Here is an 18,687-nt window from a genome sequence, read left to right as displayed (position 1 = left end):
CATCTACATCCACAAAGCCACCCAAAGAAGTCACCACCGGCCCAACAACCACTTCCACCACTGTAATTGTTGAAACCTCTACCTCAACATCTCAGCCCAAAACAACAGGTGAAGAAACAACAGGGCCAGTTGTCATAACTTCCAGTCCCTCTACTTTAACAACAACTACAATTGCACCCACAACAACTACACCTACCACAGGTGGAACTACAACAGTTGAAGAAACCACAATTGAGACAAGTCCATCTACATCCACAAAGCCACCTAAAGAAGTCACCACCGGCCCAACAACCACTTCCACCACTGTAATTGTTGAAACCTCTACCTCAACATCTCAGCCCATAACAACAGGTGAAGAAACAACAGGTCCAGTAGTGATCACATCCAATCCCACTACTTTAACAACAACTACAATTGTACCCACAACAACTACACCTACCACAGGTGGAACTACAATTGAGGAAACCACAACTGAGAGTATTCCATCTACATCCACAAAGCCACCCAAAGAAGTCACCACCGGCCCAACAACCACTTCCACCACTGTAATTGTTGAAACCTCTACCTCAACATCACAACCCAAAACAACAGGTGAAGAAACAACAGGGCCAGTTGTCATAACTTCCAGTCCCTCTACTTTAACAACAACTACAATTGTACCCACAACAACTACACCTACCACAGCTGGAACTACAACAGTTGAAGAAACCACAATTGAGACAAGTCCATCTACATCCACAAAGCCACCTAAAGAAGTAACCACCGGCCCAACAACCACTTCCACCACTGTAATTGTTGAAACCTCTACCTCAACATCTCAGCCCATAACAACAGGTGAAGAAACAACAGGTCCAGTAGTGATCACATCCAATCCCACTACTTTAACAACAACAACAATTGTACCCACAACAACTACACCTACCACAGCTGGAACTACAACAGTTGAAGAAACCACAATTGAGACAAGTCCATCTACATCCACAAAGCCACCTAAAGAAGTCACCACCGGCCCAACAACCACTTCCACCACTGTAATTGTTGAAACCTCTACCTCAACATCACAACCCAAAACAACAGGTGAAGAAACAACAGGGCCAGTTGTCATAACATCCAATCCCACTACATTAACATCAACTACAATTGTACCCACAACAACTACACCTACCACAGGTGGACCTACAATTGAGGAAACCACAACTGAGACAAGTCCATCTACATCCACAAAGCCACCTAAAGAAGTCACCACCGGCCCAACAACCACTTCCACCACTGTAATTGTTGAAACCTCTACCTCAACATCACAACCCAAAACAACAGGTGAAGAAACAACAGGGCCAGTTGTCATAACTTCCAGTCCCTCTACTTTAACAACAACAAGAAATGTACCCACAACAACTACACCTACCACAGCTGGAACTACAACAGTTGAAGAAACCACAATTGAGACAAGTCCATCTACATCCACAAAGCCACCCAAAGAAGTCACCACCGGCCCAACAACCACTTCCACCACTGTAATTGTTGAAACCTCTACCTCAACATCACAACCCAAAACAACAGGTGAAGAAACAACAGGGCCAGTTGTCATAACTTCCAGTCCCTCTACTTTAACAACAACTACAATTGCACCCACAACAACTACACCTACCACAGGTGGAACTACAACAGTTGAAGAAACCACAATTGAGACAAGTCCATCTACATCCACAAAGCCACCTAAAGAAGTCACCACCGGCCCAACAACCACTTCCACCACTGTAATTGTTGAAACCTCTACCTCAACATCTCAGCCTATAACAACAGGTGAAGAAACAACAGGTCCAGTAGTGATCACATCCAATCCCACTACTTTAACAACAACAACAATTGTACCCACAACAACTACACCTACCACAGCTGGAACTACAACAGTTGAAGAAACCACAATTGAGACAAGTCCATCTACATCCACAAAGCCACCTAAAGAAGTCACCACCGGCCCAACAACCACTTCCACCACTGTAATTGTTGAAACCTCTACCTCAACATCACAACCCAAAACAACAGGTGAAGAAACAACAGGGCCAGTTGTAATAACTTCCAGTCCCTCTACTTTAACAACATCTACACTTGCACCCACAACAACTACACCTACCACAGGTGGAACTACAACAGTTGAAGAAACCACAATTGAGACAAGTCCATCTACATCCACAAAGCCACCTAAAGAAGTCACCACCGGCCCAACAACCACTTCCACCACTGTAATTGTTGAAACCTCTACCTCAACATCTCAGCCTATAACAACAGGTGAGGAAACAACAGGGCCAGTTGTCATAACTTCCAGTTCCTCTACTTTAACAACAACTACACTTGCACCCACAACAACTACACCTACCACAGGTGGACCTACAATTGAGGAAACCACAACTGAGACAAGTCCATCTACATCCACAAAGCCACCTAAAGAAGTCACCACCGGCCCAACAACCACTTCCACCACTGTAATTGTTGAAACCTCTACCTCAACATCACAACCCAAAACAACAGGTGAAGAAACAACAGGGCCAGTTGTAATAACTTCCAGTCCCTCTACTTTAACAACAACAACAATTGTACCCACAACAACTACACCTACCACAGCTGGAACTACAACAGTTGAAGAAACCACAATTGAGACAAGTCCATCTACATCCACAAAGCCACCTAAAGAAGTCACCACCGGCCCAACAACCACTTCCACCACTGTAATTGTTGAAACCTCTACCTCAACATCTCAGCCTATAACAACAGGTGAAGAAACAACAGGTTCAGTAGTAATCACATCCAATCCCACTACTTTAACAACAACAACAATTGTACCCACAACAACTACACCTACCACAGCTGGAACTACAACAGTTGAAGAAACCACAATTGAGACAAGTCCATCTACATCCACAAAGCCACCTAAAGAAGTCACCACTGGCCCAACAACCACTTCCACCACTGTAGTTGTTGAAACCTCTACCTCAACATCTCAGCCCATAACAACAGGTGAAGAAACAACAGGTCCAGTAGTGATCACATCCAATCCCACTACTTTAACAACAACAACAATTGTACCCACAACAACTACACCTACCACAGCTGGAACTACAACAGTTGAAGAAACCACAATTGAGACAAGTCCATCTACATCCACAAAGCCACCTAAAGAAGTCACCACCGGCCCAACAACCACTTCCACCACTGTAATTGTTGAAACCTCTACCTCAACATCTCAGCCCATAACAACAGGTGAAGAAACAACAGGTCCAGTAGTGATCACATCCAATCCCACTACTTTAACAACAACAACAATTGTACCCACAACAACTACACCTATTACAGGTGGAACTACAACAGTTGAAGAAACCACAATTGAGACAAGTCCATCTACATCCACAAAGCCACCTAAAGAAGTCACCACCGCCCCAACAACCACTTCCACCACTGTAATTGTTGAAACCTCTACCTCAACATCACAACCCAAAACAACAGGTGAAGAAACAACAGGTCCAGTAGTGATCACATCCAATCCCACTACTTTAACAACAACAACAATTGTACCCACAACAACTACACCTATAACAGCTGGAACTACAACAGTTGAAGAAACCACAATTGAGACAAGTCCATCTACATCCACAAAGCCACCCAAAGAAGTCACCACCGGCCCAACAACCACTTCCACCACTGTAATTGTTGAAACCTCTACTTCAACATCACAACCCAAAACAACAGGTGAAGAAACAACAGGACTAGTTGTCATAACTTCCAGTCCCTCTACTTTAACAACAACTACACTTGCACCCACAACAACTACACCTACCACAGGTGGAACTACAACAGTTGAAGAAACCACAATTGAGACAAGTCCATCTACGTCCACAAAGCCACCTAAAGAAGTCACCACTGGCCCAACAACCAATTCCACCACTTTAATTGTTGAAACCTCTACCTCAACATCACAACCCAAAACAACAGGTGAAGAAACAACAGGGCCAGTTGTCATAACTTCCAGTCCCTCTACTTTAACAACATCTACACTTGCACCCACAACAACTACACCTACCACAGGTGGAACTACAACAGTTGAAGAAACCACAATTGAGACAAGTCCATCTACATCCACAAAGCCACCTAAAGAAGTCACCACCGGCCCAACAACCACTTCCACCACTGTAATTGTTGAAACCTCTACCTCAACATCACAGCCCAAAACAACAGGTGAAGAAACAACAGGTCCAGTTGTCATAACTTCCAGTCCCTCTACTTTAACAACAACAACAATTGTACCCACAACAACTACACCTACCACAGCTGGAACTACAACAGTTGAAGAAACCACAATTGAGACAAGTCCATCTACATCCACAAAGCCACCCAAAGAAGTCACCACCGGCCCAACAACCACTTCCACCACTGTAATTGTTGAAACCTCTACCTCAACATCACAACCCAAAACAACAGGTGAAGAAACAACAGGACCAGTTGTCATAACTTCCAATCCCTCTACTTTAACAACAACTACAATTGCACCCACAACAACTACACCTACCACAGGTGGAACAACAACAGCTGAAGAAACCACAACTGAAACAAGTCCATCTACATCCACAAAGCCACCTAAAGAAGTCACCACCGGCCCAACAACCACTTCCACCACTGTAATTGTTGAAACCTCTACCTCAACATCACAGCCCATAACAACAGGTGAAGAAACAACAGGTCCAGTAGTGATCACATCCAATCCCACTACTTTAACAACAACTACAATTGTACCCACAACAACTACACCTATAACAGGTGGAACTACAACAGTTGAAGAAACCACAATTGAGACAAGTCCATCTACATCCACAAAGCCACCCAAAGAAGTCACCACCGGCCCAACAACCACTTCCACCACTGTAATTGTTGAAACCTCTACTTCAACATCTCAGCCCATAACAACAGGTGAAGAAACAACAGGTCCAGTTGTCATAACTTCCAGTCCCTCTACTTTAACAACAACAACAATTGTACCCACAACAACTACACCTACCACAGGTGGAACTACAACAGTTGAAGAAACCACAATTGAGACAAGTCCATCTACATCCACAAAGCCACCCAAAGAAGTCACCACCGGCCCAACAACCACTTCCACCACTGTAATTGTTGAAACCTCTACCTCAACATCTCAGCCCATAACAACAGGTGAAGAAACAACAGGGCCAGTTGTCATAACTTCCAGTCCCTCTACTTTAACAACAACTACAATTGCACCCACAACAACTACACCTACCACAGGTGGAACTACAACAGTTGAAGAAACCACAATTGAGACAAGTCCATCTACATCCACAAAGCCACCTAAAGAAGTCACCACCGGCCCAACAACCACTTCCACCACTGTAATTGTTGAAACCTCTACCTCAACATCACAACCCAAAACAACAGGTGAAGAAACAACAGGGCCAGTTGTCATAACTTCCAGTCCCTCTACTTTAACAACAACAACAATTGTACCCACAACAACTACACCTACCACAGGTGGAACTACAACAGTTGAAGAAACCACAATTGAGACAAGTCCATCTACATCCACAAAGCCACCCAAAGAAGTCACCACCGGCCCAACAACCACTTCCACCACTGTAATTGTTGAAACCTCTACCTCAACATCTCAGCCTATAACAACAGGTGAAGAAACAACAGGGCCAGTAGTGATAACATCCAATCCCACTACTTTAACAACAACAACAATTGTACCCACAACAACTACACCTATAACAGGTGGAACTACAACAGTTGAAGAAACCACAATTGAGACAAGTCCATCTACATCCACAAAGCCACCTAAAGAAGTCACCACCGGCCCAACAACCACTTCCACCACTGTAATTGTTGAAACCTCTACCTCAACATCACAGCCCAAAACAACAGGTGAAGAAACAACAGGTCCAGTAGTGATCACATCCAATCCCACTACTTTAACAACAACTACAATTGTACCCACAACAACTACACCTATAACAGGTGGAACTACAACAGTTGAAGAAACCACAATTGAGACAAGTCCATCTACATCCACAAAGCCACCTAAAGAAGTCACCACCGGCCCAACAACCACTTCCACCACTGTAATTGTTGAAACCTCTACCTCAACATCACAACCCAAAACAACAGGTGAGGAAACAACAGGGCCAGTTGTCATAACTTCCAGTCCCTCTACTTTAACAACAACTACACTTGCACCCACAACAACTACACCTACCACAGGTGGAACTACAACAGTTGAAGAAACCACAATTGAGACAAGTCCATCTACATCCACAAAGCCACCTAAAGAAGTCACCACCGGCCCAACAACCACTTCCACCACTGTAATTGTTGAAACCTCTACCTCAACATCACAACCCAAAACAACAGGTGAAGAAACAACAGGTCCAGTAGTGATCACATCCAATCCCACTACTTTAACAACAACAACAATTGTACCCACAACAACTACACCTATAACAGGTGGAAGTACAACAGTTGAAGAAACCACAATTGAGACAAGTCCATCTACATTCACAAAGCCACCTAAAGAAGTCACCACCGGCCCAACAACCACTTCCACCACTGTAATTGTTGAAACCTCTACCTCAACATCACAACCCAAAACAACAGGTGAAGAAACAACAGGGCCAGTTGTCATAACTTCCAGTCCCTCTACTTTAACAACAACAAGAAATGTACCCACAACAACTACACCTACCACATCTGGAACTACAACAGTTGAAGAAACCACAATTGAGACAAGTTCATCTACATCCACAAAGCCACCTAAAGAAGTCACCACCGGCCCAACAACCACTTCCACCACTGTAATTGTTGAAACCTCTACCTCAACATCTCAGCCTATAACAACAGGTGAAGAAACAACAGGTCCAGTAGTGATCACATCCAATCCCACTACTTTAACAACAACTACAATTGTACCCACAACAACTACACCTACCACAGCTGGAACTACAACAGTTGAAGAAACCACAATTGAGACAAGTCCATCTACATCCACAAAGCCACCTAAAGAAGTCACCACCGGCCCAACAACCACTTCCAACACTGTAATTGTTGAAACCTCTACCTCAACATCACAACCCAAAACAACAGGTGAAGAAACAACGGGGCCAGTTGTCATAACATCCAATCCCACTACTTTAACAACAACTACAATTAAACCCACAACAACTACACCTACCACAGGTGGACCTACAATTGAAGAAACCACAACTGAGAGTATTCCATCTACATCCACAAAGCCACCTAAAGAAGTCACCACCAGCCCAACAACCACTTCCACCACTGTAATTGTTGAAACCTCTACCTCAACATCACAGCCCACAACAAAAGGTGAAGAAACAACAGAGCCAGTTGTCATTACTTCCAATCCTACGACTTCAACGACAACAACAATGGCACCCACTACAACTACAGAGGTAATTAAACCTACCACAGGTGGAACTACAAGAGTTGAAGAAACCACAACTGAGACAAGTCCATCTACATCCACAAAGCCACCTAAAGAAGTCACCACTGGCCCAACTACGTCTTCTACAACTGTTGTCATTGTAACTTCAACTTCAACATCACAACCTTCAACAACAAGTACAGAAACAACAGAGCCAGTTGTCATCACAGGCCCATTAGAAGCAACAAGAACTCCTTCAGCATCGCCACAAGTGATTATTACACCTACATCACAAGCAGTCACCATCAGCCACTGCATTTGCAATGTTAATGGGACACAGTATCTACCAGGTAACATGTTATAAATGTCATTCAGATAATCAAAATAAAGGACATTTCACTAATCTTTTATGAACTTTGCAAAATGAAATGTTCATACACTTGCCTTTCTCAACAATCAGGGAACCTAGTGTATAATGTGACCGATGGTTCAGGGTGGTGCTTCACGGCTTACTGCAAAGCAACGTGCCAAGTTGAAGTGGAATCAAATCCATGTCCTTCCTCTACACCACCCACTGTATCACCCACAACGTCAGAAGAGACCACGACCACACCACCAACAACTCAATCCTCGCCAGACTGCACTAGCGTTCAGCCACCAAGAAAGGTCATTTTTTCCCTAAAAATCTGTTTTTTGGGTGGGTAAAAATAAATGGGTGAAATGGTATTTTAATGCTTGAGACATGGATCGTGTATGTGTGCCATTCAGAGGTTGAATGGGCAAGACAAAAGATTGAAGTGCCTTTGAACGGAGTATGGTAGTAGGTGCCAGGCACACTGGTTTGTGTCAAGATCTGCAACACTGCTGAGTTTTTCATGCTAAACCGTTTCCTTTATGCACCAAGAATGGTCCACCACCCAAAGGAAATCGACATGGGCCAGCATCCCTGTGGAAAGCTTTCGACACCTTGTAGAGTCCATGCCCCGACGTACACTTAGAGTATGTTTAACCCACCTTGTGCATGTTTGAGTAATTGCTTTCCCTTATCAAATCAATGGCAGAATGGAGAATCTTGGCAGCTGAATAGCTGTACCACAGCAATTTGCCAGGACGGCATTGTTGTCCCGCTACCAGTAAAATGCAAGCCAGTGGAGCCACTACAGTGTGAGAATGGCCGTCCACCTGTCAAGGTCTACGATTCAACTGGATGCTGCTTTACATATGAATGTGAATGTAAGTGAGAACATACAACCCAAAAATCTGAATGAAAATAAGACATTATTGCTCATTAGTTTTCAATGTCCTCTGTCAATAGCTTAGATTATTATCAACTCATATTTTAACATGTTGCAGGTGTATGCAGTGGATGGGGTGGATCTCACTACATGACATTTGATGGAGTATATTACAATTTCCAGGAGAACTGCTCATACACCTTAGTGAAAGAAATCAACTTCAAATACAACCTTACTATTATTGTTGATAATCACTACTGTGGAAACGCTGACAGTGGATTCTGTCCTCAGTCCCTTATCATTCATTACAAATCCGATGAAGTGATTCTAACCCAGCAGAGATCTGGTGAAACAACAGAGAATGTGGTAACTATTTAAAAAATATCATTCTCGTTGCTTTTAAAAAAAATATCCATAATTGTTTTATGTATGTTGCTGCGTTATCATGCTTTACTTAAATCCCATAACTTTAAATGAAAACCAATTATGGGGTTAACATTGTCATGTTACTACTTTCAAGATAACACGTGACTCAACCATCTAAATGTGTATTCATTTCTACACAAACGCAGGTATATGTCAACAGTAAACGAATCTACCCAGCTTACAGAATGGGTGACATTGCTCTAACAAGTACTGGTGTGGAGGTCGTGCTGGAGATCACTGATCTTAAGGTTCAGGTGTCTTACAAGGGGTCATCATTTAGCATCAACCTTCCTTACTCCCTCTTCCAAAGCAGCACAGAGGGCCAGTGTGGTGAGTATTATTAAAGAGGGTCAATATACATTTCACAGTTTCAAACTTTCAGTATATGCTCCTATCTACACCACCCTATAGAAATTGCTTACAACAAGACAACTATGACTTGTCCTTGCTTACTAGGTTTCACCCTACTTAATATCCATATTTTTCAAGGTACCTGTGATAATTCCCAGAAGAATGACTGCCAGTCACCTAATGGTCAGATACAGAGCTGCTCAGTCGCAGCTAGCCAGTGGCTGATTCCAAACCAGGACTGTCAAACTCCTCCAACAGCACCACCCACTACCACCACAGCAACCCCAAGTACATCCCCTACCCCCTGCAAGACAGTCATTTGTGAAATCATGAACAGCAAGTAAGGAACATATCAAGGGAACGAAAAAGGGAACAAGAACACAATAAGAATGACTTTCCTAATTGTAATGTACATTTTCTGTCATGTTCATTTTCTTGTATTTGCACCGGTTTTTATCATAATACAGGTACCGTTCCATTGGCATTTCTAGTTAAAGGTTGCACTCCATGCATCTCTTTAAATCACTCTCTATGTTATTTTATTTCAAAGGGTCTTTGAGGAATGCCATAAAGCGATTTCTCCTGATGCCTTCATTCAGGCCTGTAGATCAGATGTCTGCTACAATACTAATTCTAGCTGCTCTAGTCTGGAGGCGTATGCATCTGAATGTGCAAATAAAGGGATCTGCATTGACTGGAGGAAGTCCACCGATGGAGAATGTGGTGAGCTATGAATCCAAGCATAGTAGTCATGCCACAAATTCATAGGAAGCTACTTTTGTCTTAGGCTACTTAAAAAAATGTTTTTGATGGTGTTTAGCATTGCTGTGATCTATTTTTGTCCTGCAGAGCATACATGCCCAGCCACTAAGGTGTACATGCCATGTGGTCCAGCAGTTGAACCAACATGTAATACCAGGTAATCTTTAGTCTGATTGGATGTCATATGAATTTCCTTCATATGAGCCTTCTTTTAAATAAACGATCTCCTGCATAATCCCAAACCTCTTTTGTATGCAGATATAATGAGAAGTATTTGAACAACCAAACCCAAATGACCAATAAGACAAAGGAGGGTTGCTTCTGTCCATCTAAAACCGTCTTGTTCAGCACCTACTCTGATACTTGTGTGGTCTCCTGTGGTAAGAATGGGTTATGGGTCATTTGCAGGTAGCTATCAATATGAAAATTAGCCCTTTCTGTACTTTGAAACCTTAAATGAATCATGAATCATGGTTTACAGGTTTTATTTGTAATGGTACAGTTAACAAAATGTGTTGATGTGGAGGTGTTAAGAATTTGACGCCAACCATGTGAGACAAAACTTTTAAACACACCCTTATTTTTCAGGCTGCACCGGACCTGATGGCAACCCCAAAATGGTAAGAATTTCCTCCATCTAAATATTTTCCAGATATTCAATCTCACATAGACATATCATGAGATGCATTTCACATGAGTCAGGGAAACTTACATACTTGGATGGATACTTTTCATTGACATAGTATAGGTCTTGGCCTCTTTATTCCTTCCAATGAACTGACCAGGAGAAAACTTTAAATCTCTGAATAACTGCCTCCAAACCATTTCTTCTCAGCTAATGATGGTTCATATTAACTGCCATGGTTAAATCCAGTTCATTGCAGAACAAAAACAGTTGAGTTACTCTTTTCTGTTTCTGTATTGACCTGACATTGCCCTGTTTTTTTCTTAAGCCTGGTGATACATGGGAGAGTGGTTGCCAGCAGTGCACCTGTGACATGGACTCCATGATTGTCCAGTGCCAGCCTATCACTTGCCCCACACCAGCCATACCCATCTGCAATGAGACTGGATACAGATTGGTGAACAAGACAGAAGGCTGCTGCCAGAAATATACATGTGGTGAGTGATGGAGCAGACCCTTCAGTAAATCATTAGAAAGCCAACTCTTATTCATACAGTACTAGACCAAGATTATCTGTAGGGTCATAGAGGTTATTTGACCCTCTATCGGCTTGTCTTTTAATCACTTCTCATTGGTTACCTCTGTAACAGAGTGCGATGCACTGCTTTGCCACAAAGTCATGATGGACTGCCAGCCAGGGTGGGAGGCAATTATAAGCACGTCCATCTCAAGCTGCTGTCCAGAGTATACCTGTGGTAAGTCCCCTTGATTTACTTCATCAGTGGTTTAGTTAGTTCATTGACTTTGTAATTCCCAGGTATCACTAGTTTGAATTATGTTTGTGTTAGCTACTGTATGACATGAGTCACTGGTATCACTGACTGATTTCTTCTCAATGTGTGTCTGTTCAGTTCCTAAGGGTGTATGTGTCTACAATAACATTGAGTACCAGGTAAGAATAAATAATTTAAAATAAATTATATTAAACAAGCTTCTGAAAGATACAACCAGAAATAGCTTAAGATAAGCTATATTGTGTTTGCTGCCCTCATAATTGGTCACATTCTACTATAGAACTGCTACCTTTGCACTCTGACCCTCCTCCATTCCAACAGTATTTTATAGTGGATGATAACTTTTGTCTCTCTCTTTCACTCCAGCCTGGTGCTGAAATTCCTAAAGGAACATGCGAGAATTGCACCTGCAGCTCGATCATGGATCCTAGCACCAAGCTCAACAACATTGTGTGCACAAATATCTCCTGCGACACTACATGTTCACAGGTAGATATGTCTCTCTTACAAAGATGATCAATTCATTTACATATTTATAAGAAACGTGCAGTAGCCTACTCTGGAGGCTACTGCATGCTTATACAATAAGTGAACAATGATTCAATGATTCAATGATGGCTCTCCATCCTCGTCTTAGGGCTTCCAGTATCAGGCCATACCTGGTCAGTGTTGTGGGAAGTGTGTACAGACAAGCTGTGTGGTTACTATGCCAGATAAGACCAAACACACTATTCAGGTGAGTACAACAAGAGTGTATGAGGATGCATAATCTGTCTGCATGATCTGAAACTCCATCATAATTCTTCATCATCTTGTCCTTGTGCGATAGGTGAACGAAACATGGTCACCACCTGGTGACAAATGTGTGAAGTACACATGTGAGAAACCTGGTGGCCAATATATACCAGTGGAGGTGAAGACTGTGTGCCCTGCATTCAGCCCAGAGAACTGTGTCCCAGTGAGTTTCTGTCCTATCTCACCTCCATCGTGGGGACAATCAACACTGCAGTTACACTGTTTTCCATTCTCACTCAGAATGTTACTATCAATCCTAGCACTCTTGGGTCATAGCGATAGATGTTTCAGTAACATTTAGAATGGGAGCTCACATAATGTATACAATCTGCCACTTATAAATCATCTCTCCTATTTTTCACCCCAGGGCACAGAAAAGACAGACGCAAATGGATGTTGCAAGACCTGTAAGTAACACGTCCAGCCAAAACATTCCTAATAACCACCTATCTACTGGTTAATAATAGCATGCTATGTCACCTAAACAATACCAACCGGAAACATTGTGTGACTACATACTGGACAAAAATGTATATGTTGGCTGTTTCTGCTTCATCTGTGTCATACCAAACAATAGCCTAACTCTTGATGCATCTTCCCTGACCAGGCACAGAACGCAGCAATGTCTGTGAGATGAAGTACACCACCACTAGCATTGTCATCAGTGGCTGTGCGACTGCTGAGCCTGTGGAGATCAATTCCTGCTCAGGAAACTGTGGAACCTCTTCTATGTAAGTACTACAGATGCTGAATGCAGCCCTAGTCAATGTCATGCAGGCCCCAGTCAGTGATCACCTATTCACTGTCTAGTGTGCCCTTTATGAACAAGGAAACAATTTGACTTATCTTGTCAAGACAACCCAGGGAATTCAAGCCCTCTTTTCAACTTATCTTGTGTTTATGTGAATGTGCAGGTACTCAGCAGAGGCGAACACCATGATGCACTACTGCTCCTGCTGCCAAGAGGCGACCACTAGCCAGAAAGAGGTGGAGCTGATGTGCCCTGATGGGTCAAAGGTCAAGCACTCCTACATCCACGTTGAGTCGTGCGGATGCCATGTCACAGACTGTGATGCAGGCATGACCGCCGCCCCGGGGACGACGAGACAGCGCAGGAGGAGGCGCTAAACGTCTAGGGAGACAACATGCACACTGATATCGCAATTGTCCTCATGACATCGAATGTTTTAGTCCAAATTTGTTTTCTTGTTACGATTTAATTAAATCTGTCATGCCAGTGTATTTCTACAATCGGCAACACTTAGTGTTATGTTCTTTTACCTTCATTGTGGAATTAATGTATTTTCTACGATAAATGTAGTGGAGAATCTCTTTTCTCATTTGTAGTGATTAATAAACCACAGGAACTTAAACATGTGCTTCTGCATGTTCCTTTTGCTCTTTGAGCAATTCTCAAATGGGGCTGGAGAAATGTAACCACTCTCAAATTCACAAACAGAGCTATGGATGGAAGGACCTACCATCCATGAGCTCAAAATGATCGTTTAAGGGCCAGATTCAATCCGATCACTTTTTTGTCCACTATATGCATGTTTTAAAGGCAATGTTCGAGCGATTGCGGAGACCACATTAACGGTAAATGCAGCATATGTCGGCTCAATCGAAAATTACCTTGATATATTAATATCTCTGTAACACAGATCTTCCACAGTACGGATTGAATCTAGGCCTTAATCATGTTGAGTCTATACAGTGTTTATTTACAATTACATCATTTACAAACAAAGAAGTAAAACAAGCTTATATTTAGGTTTCTGATGGGGTACGACAGTTGAACTAAGCTCATGAGTCATTTTTAAGTTATATTCTTAAAAAATCAATGGGTATATTTCAACAATTTTAAGTCCAAAAATGGCATGGCAAACAAACCAGTAGGTGGAAAAATATACTTCAAGACCAAACAAAATGCAGATAAAACATTTATTTCCATAATGTGTCTTGAATAAAGGAAACATGTCAAATTGTAAATATAATTTAATGCCCATTCCAACCAGATAACCAATTAAACTGCTGTAGCACGTAGCCTTGCCATTCCATTGTGACAGAATCAGAACAACCTTCGAACATAATTGCACACCTTGATCTAAAAGGACTGTAAAAGTGAAATAAATGATATGCTCTCTTTAGCTTAGGAAGGTACATTTAAGAACAAATAAGTAGAATGGCTAAATGTGTAAGAGTTAAATGGACATCTCTGGCTAACCATGACTCAATCATGTTCAACATATGTCTATGAGAATGGGATAAGTATGGGGAAAACAGAGAATTATATATTTTTTAATGTAAGTGCTTGCATTTGTTAAATCAAGAGCGGATAGTTCAATCAATCAAACATAAGTGCCCAGAATTGGGATCACTAAACAGCAATGAAGTCTTTAAACAATAAGTATTTTTACATATTGTATGACACTCATGGAGTATGGCCTAAGCATAAAGGAAATGGACTATATGCATTTTTTTATTAATCACATTTGAAGCTTAAGCAAATACAAATATAAAATGAAAACCCCATGTTAAAATCAGACCTTTGGGGGGACGGCAACATTCAATACCTCATGTCGATGGATCTTTACAAGTCTCCACTTTATGTGTGGGCCTATATAAGGTGGTGGTAGGACATTACATTTTATCTGTATGATAATCATACCAACGTATATCAATTTTCTGAATATCATGTTATTTGGTTGTGCACACCATTTTATTTATTTATCCAGCAGGGATTTTCACAGCCTATAACAATTTGCAATAAAGCCGGTGAATTCAGATAGGGTGAAGGGAAAGGATGATATCAGTAATATGTTTATTTCTTCACTGATTTCAATAATACCATGTAATTATCTGGTATTGCATTAACTCAATGTAGGGAAAGTGGGATACCTAGAACTGACTACATTCAACTAAAATGTATCTTGCGCATTTAACGCAAACCCTCTGAATCAGAGGGGGGCTGCCTTAATCCACATCCAAGTCATCAGCACACAGGGAGCTGTCAAGGTTGAAAGATCTGCTGTTCTCCACTTTAACTGCCTTGCTCAAGGGTAGAACAGCAGATCTTTCAACCTTGACAGCTCAGGGATTAGAAAGAGCGACCTTCCGGTTAATGGCCCAACGCTCTTACCGCTAGGCTACCTGCCACCCTTAAATTCTTACACCAACAGTGAACAACTTATGGGAGGATTTGCACATCTGTTTGTTACATTTTGATAAGTCCTAAATCTCTTGTCTTCATAATAATGCATAATCTTCTGAATATATAGAACTATATTTATTCAGATATACACTTAGTATACAAAACATTAAGAACACCTGCTCTTTCCATGACATAGATTGACCAGGTGAAAGCTATGATCCGTTATTGATGTGACTTGTTAAATCTACTTCAATCAGTGTAGAAGAAGGAGGTTAAATAATGATTTTTAATCATTGAGACAGTTGAGACATGGATTGTGTATGTGTGCCATTCAGAGAGTGAATAGGCAAGACAAAATATTTAAGTGCCTTTAAATGGGGTATGGTAGTAGGTGTCAGGCGCACTGGTTTGTGTCAAAACTGCAGCGCTGCTGGGTTTTTCACGTTCAACAGTTTCCCGTTTGTATCAAGAATGGTCCATCACCCAAAGGACATCCAGGCAACTTTCCACATTGTGGGAAGCAGTGGAGTCAACACGGGCCAGCATCCCTGTGGAATGCTTTTGACACCTTGAGTCCATGCCATACGAATTGAGGCTGTTCTGAGGGCAAAAGGGGGAGGTGCAACTCAATATTAGTAAGTTCTTCCAAATGTTTGGTATGCTCAGTGTACATACCAAACACAGATAGGCTCAATACAGTACTGGTCAATACACACATACAGAGAAGACTAAAATGTTGCAAAATGTTATATTATACTCAAGACACGTTATCGCCACACTTATTTTAGATGCTTTTCACTGACAGCCGCAACTCAGCCGGCCCTGATTGCCATCCTGATCAGAGCTCTATAAATATCCATCAACGATTGTCTGTCAGCACCCAATTCATAACCAGGGACCGAGGGCATGAGATTCACCATCTTCTTACACATTGTTTCAAAATGATCTTTCCATGCAAATCGCTCATTAAACCAAATATTTGACCTAACAAACCTTCCCCATAGGCTGTCCATAAAGAAACAACAATATATTAATCAGCAACTTTCTTCTTCGAGAAGAACATACAGCAAGACTTTGCCACTGACAGCTCAAATCAAATGTATTTATAAAGCCCTTCTTACATCAGCTGATATGTCACGCCCTGACCTGAGAGAGACGGTTTATTTCTCTATTTTGTTAGGTCAGGGTGTGGGGTGGGCATTCTATGTTTTGTATTTCTTTGTGTTGGGCCGAGTATGGTTCCTAATCAGAGTCTATCGTTGTCTCTGATTAGGAATCATACTTAGGCAGCCTTTTCCCACCTGTGTTTTGTGGGTAGTTTTTTTCTGTTTTGTATTCGTTACCTGATGGAACTGTTTGGCTTTTCGTTTTGTATCTTTGTTATAGTGTTTCATTGTTTTAATAAATAATATGAACACTTACAAAGCTGCGCTTTGGTCCCATGGCCTGGAGCCTTTAGGGATAATCCATGGCAAGAAACCTGTAGGGATGATCCATGGCCCGGAGCCTGTAGAGATGATCCATGGCACGAAGCCTCCAGTGATAATCCATGGCCCGGAGCCTCCAGTGATGATCCATGGCACAAAGCCTCCAGTGATGATCCATGGCGTGGAACCTGTAGTGATGATCCATGGTGCGGAGCCTGCAGCGACGGTCCCCAGTCCGGAACCTACAGCGACGCTCTCCAGTCCGGAGCCTTCAGCGACGCTCCCCAGTCTGGAGCCTTTAGCGACGCTCCCCAGTCCGGAGCCTCCTGCGACGCTCCCCAGTCCGGAGCCTCCAGCGACGTTCCCCAGTCCGGAGCGTCCAGCGACGTTCCCCAGTCCGGAGCGTCCAGTGACGTTCCCCAGTCCGGAGCTTCTAGCGACGTTTCCCAGTCCGGAGCGTCCAGCTACGTTCCCCAGTCCGGAGCGTCCAGCGACGTTCCCCAGTCCGGAGCGTCCAGCGATGTTCCCCAGTCCGGAGCCTTCAGCGACGCACCCCGCAGTCCGGAGTCTTCAGCGACGCACCCCGCAGTCCGGAGTCTTCAGCGGCGCACCCCGCAGCCCGGAGTCTTCAGCGGCGCACCCCGCAGCCCGGAGTCTTCAGCAGCGCACCCCGCAGCCCGGAGTCTTCAGCGGCGGTCGGTAGTTCAGAGCCTCTGGTGATGATCCACGGTCTGGTTCCTCCGGCGACACAGAAGCGGGGGGATCAGCGGGCGGTGTGGGGGCTACGCCCCGAACCAGAGCCGCTGCCAAATATAGATGCCCACCCGGACTCTATTTTGTTAGCTCAGGGTGTAGGGTGGGCATTCTATGTTTTGTATTTCTTTGTGTTGGGCCAAGTATGGTTCCTAATCAGAGGCAGCTGTCTATCGTTGTCTCTGATTAGGAATCATACTTAGCGTCCAGCGACGTTCCCCAGTCCGGAGCGTCCAGTGACGTTCCCCAGTCCGGAGCTTCTAGCGACGTTCCCCAGTCCGGAGCGTCCAGCTACGTTCCCCAGTCCGGAGCGTCCAGCGACGCTCCCCAGTCCGGAGCCTCCTGCGACGCTCCCCAGTCCGGAGCCTCCAGCGACGTTCCCCAGTCCGGAGCGTCCAGCGACGTTCCCCAGTCCGGAGCGTCCAGTGACGTTCCCCAGTCCGGAGCTTCTAGCGACGTTTCCCAGTCCGGAGCGTCCAGCTACGTTCCCCAGTCCGGAGCATCCAGCGACGTTCCCCAGTCCGGAGCGTCCAGCGATGTTCCCCAGTCCGGAGCCTTCAGCGACGCACCCCGCAGTCCGGAGTCTTCAGCGACGCACCCCGCAGTCCGGAGTCTTCAGCGGCGCACCCCGCAGCCCGGAGTCTTCAGCGGCGCACCCCGCAGCCCGGAGTCTTCAGCAGCGCACCCCGCAGCCCGGAGTCTTCAGCGGCGGTCGGTAGTTCAGAGCCTCTGGTGATGATCCACGGTCTGGTTCCTCCGGCGACACAGAAGCGGGGGGATCAGCGGGCGGTGTGGGGGCTACGCCCCGAACCAGAGCCGCTGCCAAATATAGATGCCCACCCGGACTCTATTTTGTTAGCTCAGGGTGTAGGGTGGGCATTCTATGTTTTGTATTTCTTTGTGTTGGGCCAAGTATGGTTCCTA

The 18,687-nt window shown here is 43.8% G+C and overlaps 1 protein-coding gene across 1 annotated transcript; it reads left to right on the top strand.

The window, feature by feature from the left end:
* LOC106587441 (intestinal mucin-like protein) lies at positions 1 to 13,805 on the top strand. Its single transcript, XM_045708803.1, has 19 exons — positions 1 to 7,794; positions 7,905 to 8,110; positions 8,506 to 8,677; positions 8,798 to 9,045; positions 9,252 to 9,435; positions 9,595 to 9,796; positions 10,007 to 10,179; positions 10,306 to 10,375; positions 10,477 to 10,598; positions 10,807 to 10,838; positions 11,172 to 11,340; positions 11,494 to 11,598; positions 11,755 to 11,795; positions 12,004 to 12,126; positions 12,275 to 12,373; positions 12,467 to 12,595; positions 12,800 to 12,839; positions 13,040 to 13,163; positions 13,347 to 13,805. The coding sequence occupies exons 1-19, from the start codon at positions 7,449 to 7,451 to the stop codon at positions 13,558 to 13,560; spliced, it is 2,799 nt and encodes a 932-aa protein (XP_045564759.1). The 5' UTR covers positions 1 to 7,448; the 3' UTR covers positions 13,561 to 13,805.
* The last annotated feature ends 4,882 nt before the right edge of the window (positions 13,806 to 18,687 follow it).

Source organism: Salmo salar, chromosome ssa26 (assembly GCF_905237065.1).
Source record: "Salmo salar chromosome ssa26, Ssal_v3.1, whole genome shotgun sequence".
Lineage (NCBI taxonomy): Eukaryota > Metazoa > Chordata > Actinopteri > Salmoniformes > Salmonidae > Salmo > Salmo salar.
The sequence above is the reverse complement of the archived record's forward strand: the minus strand, read 5'-3'. Positions and strand labels throughout refer to the sequence as shown.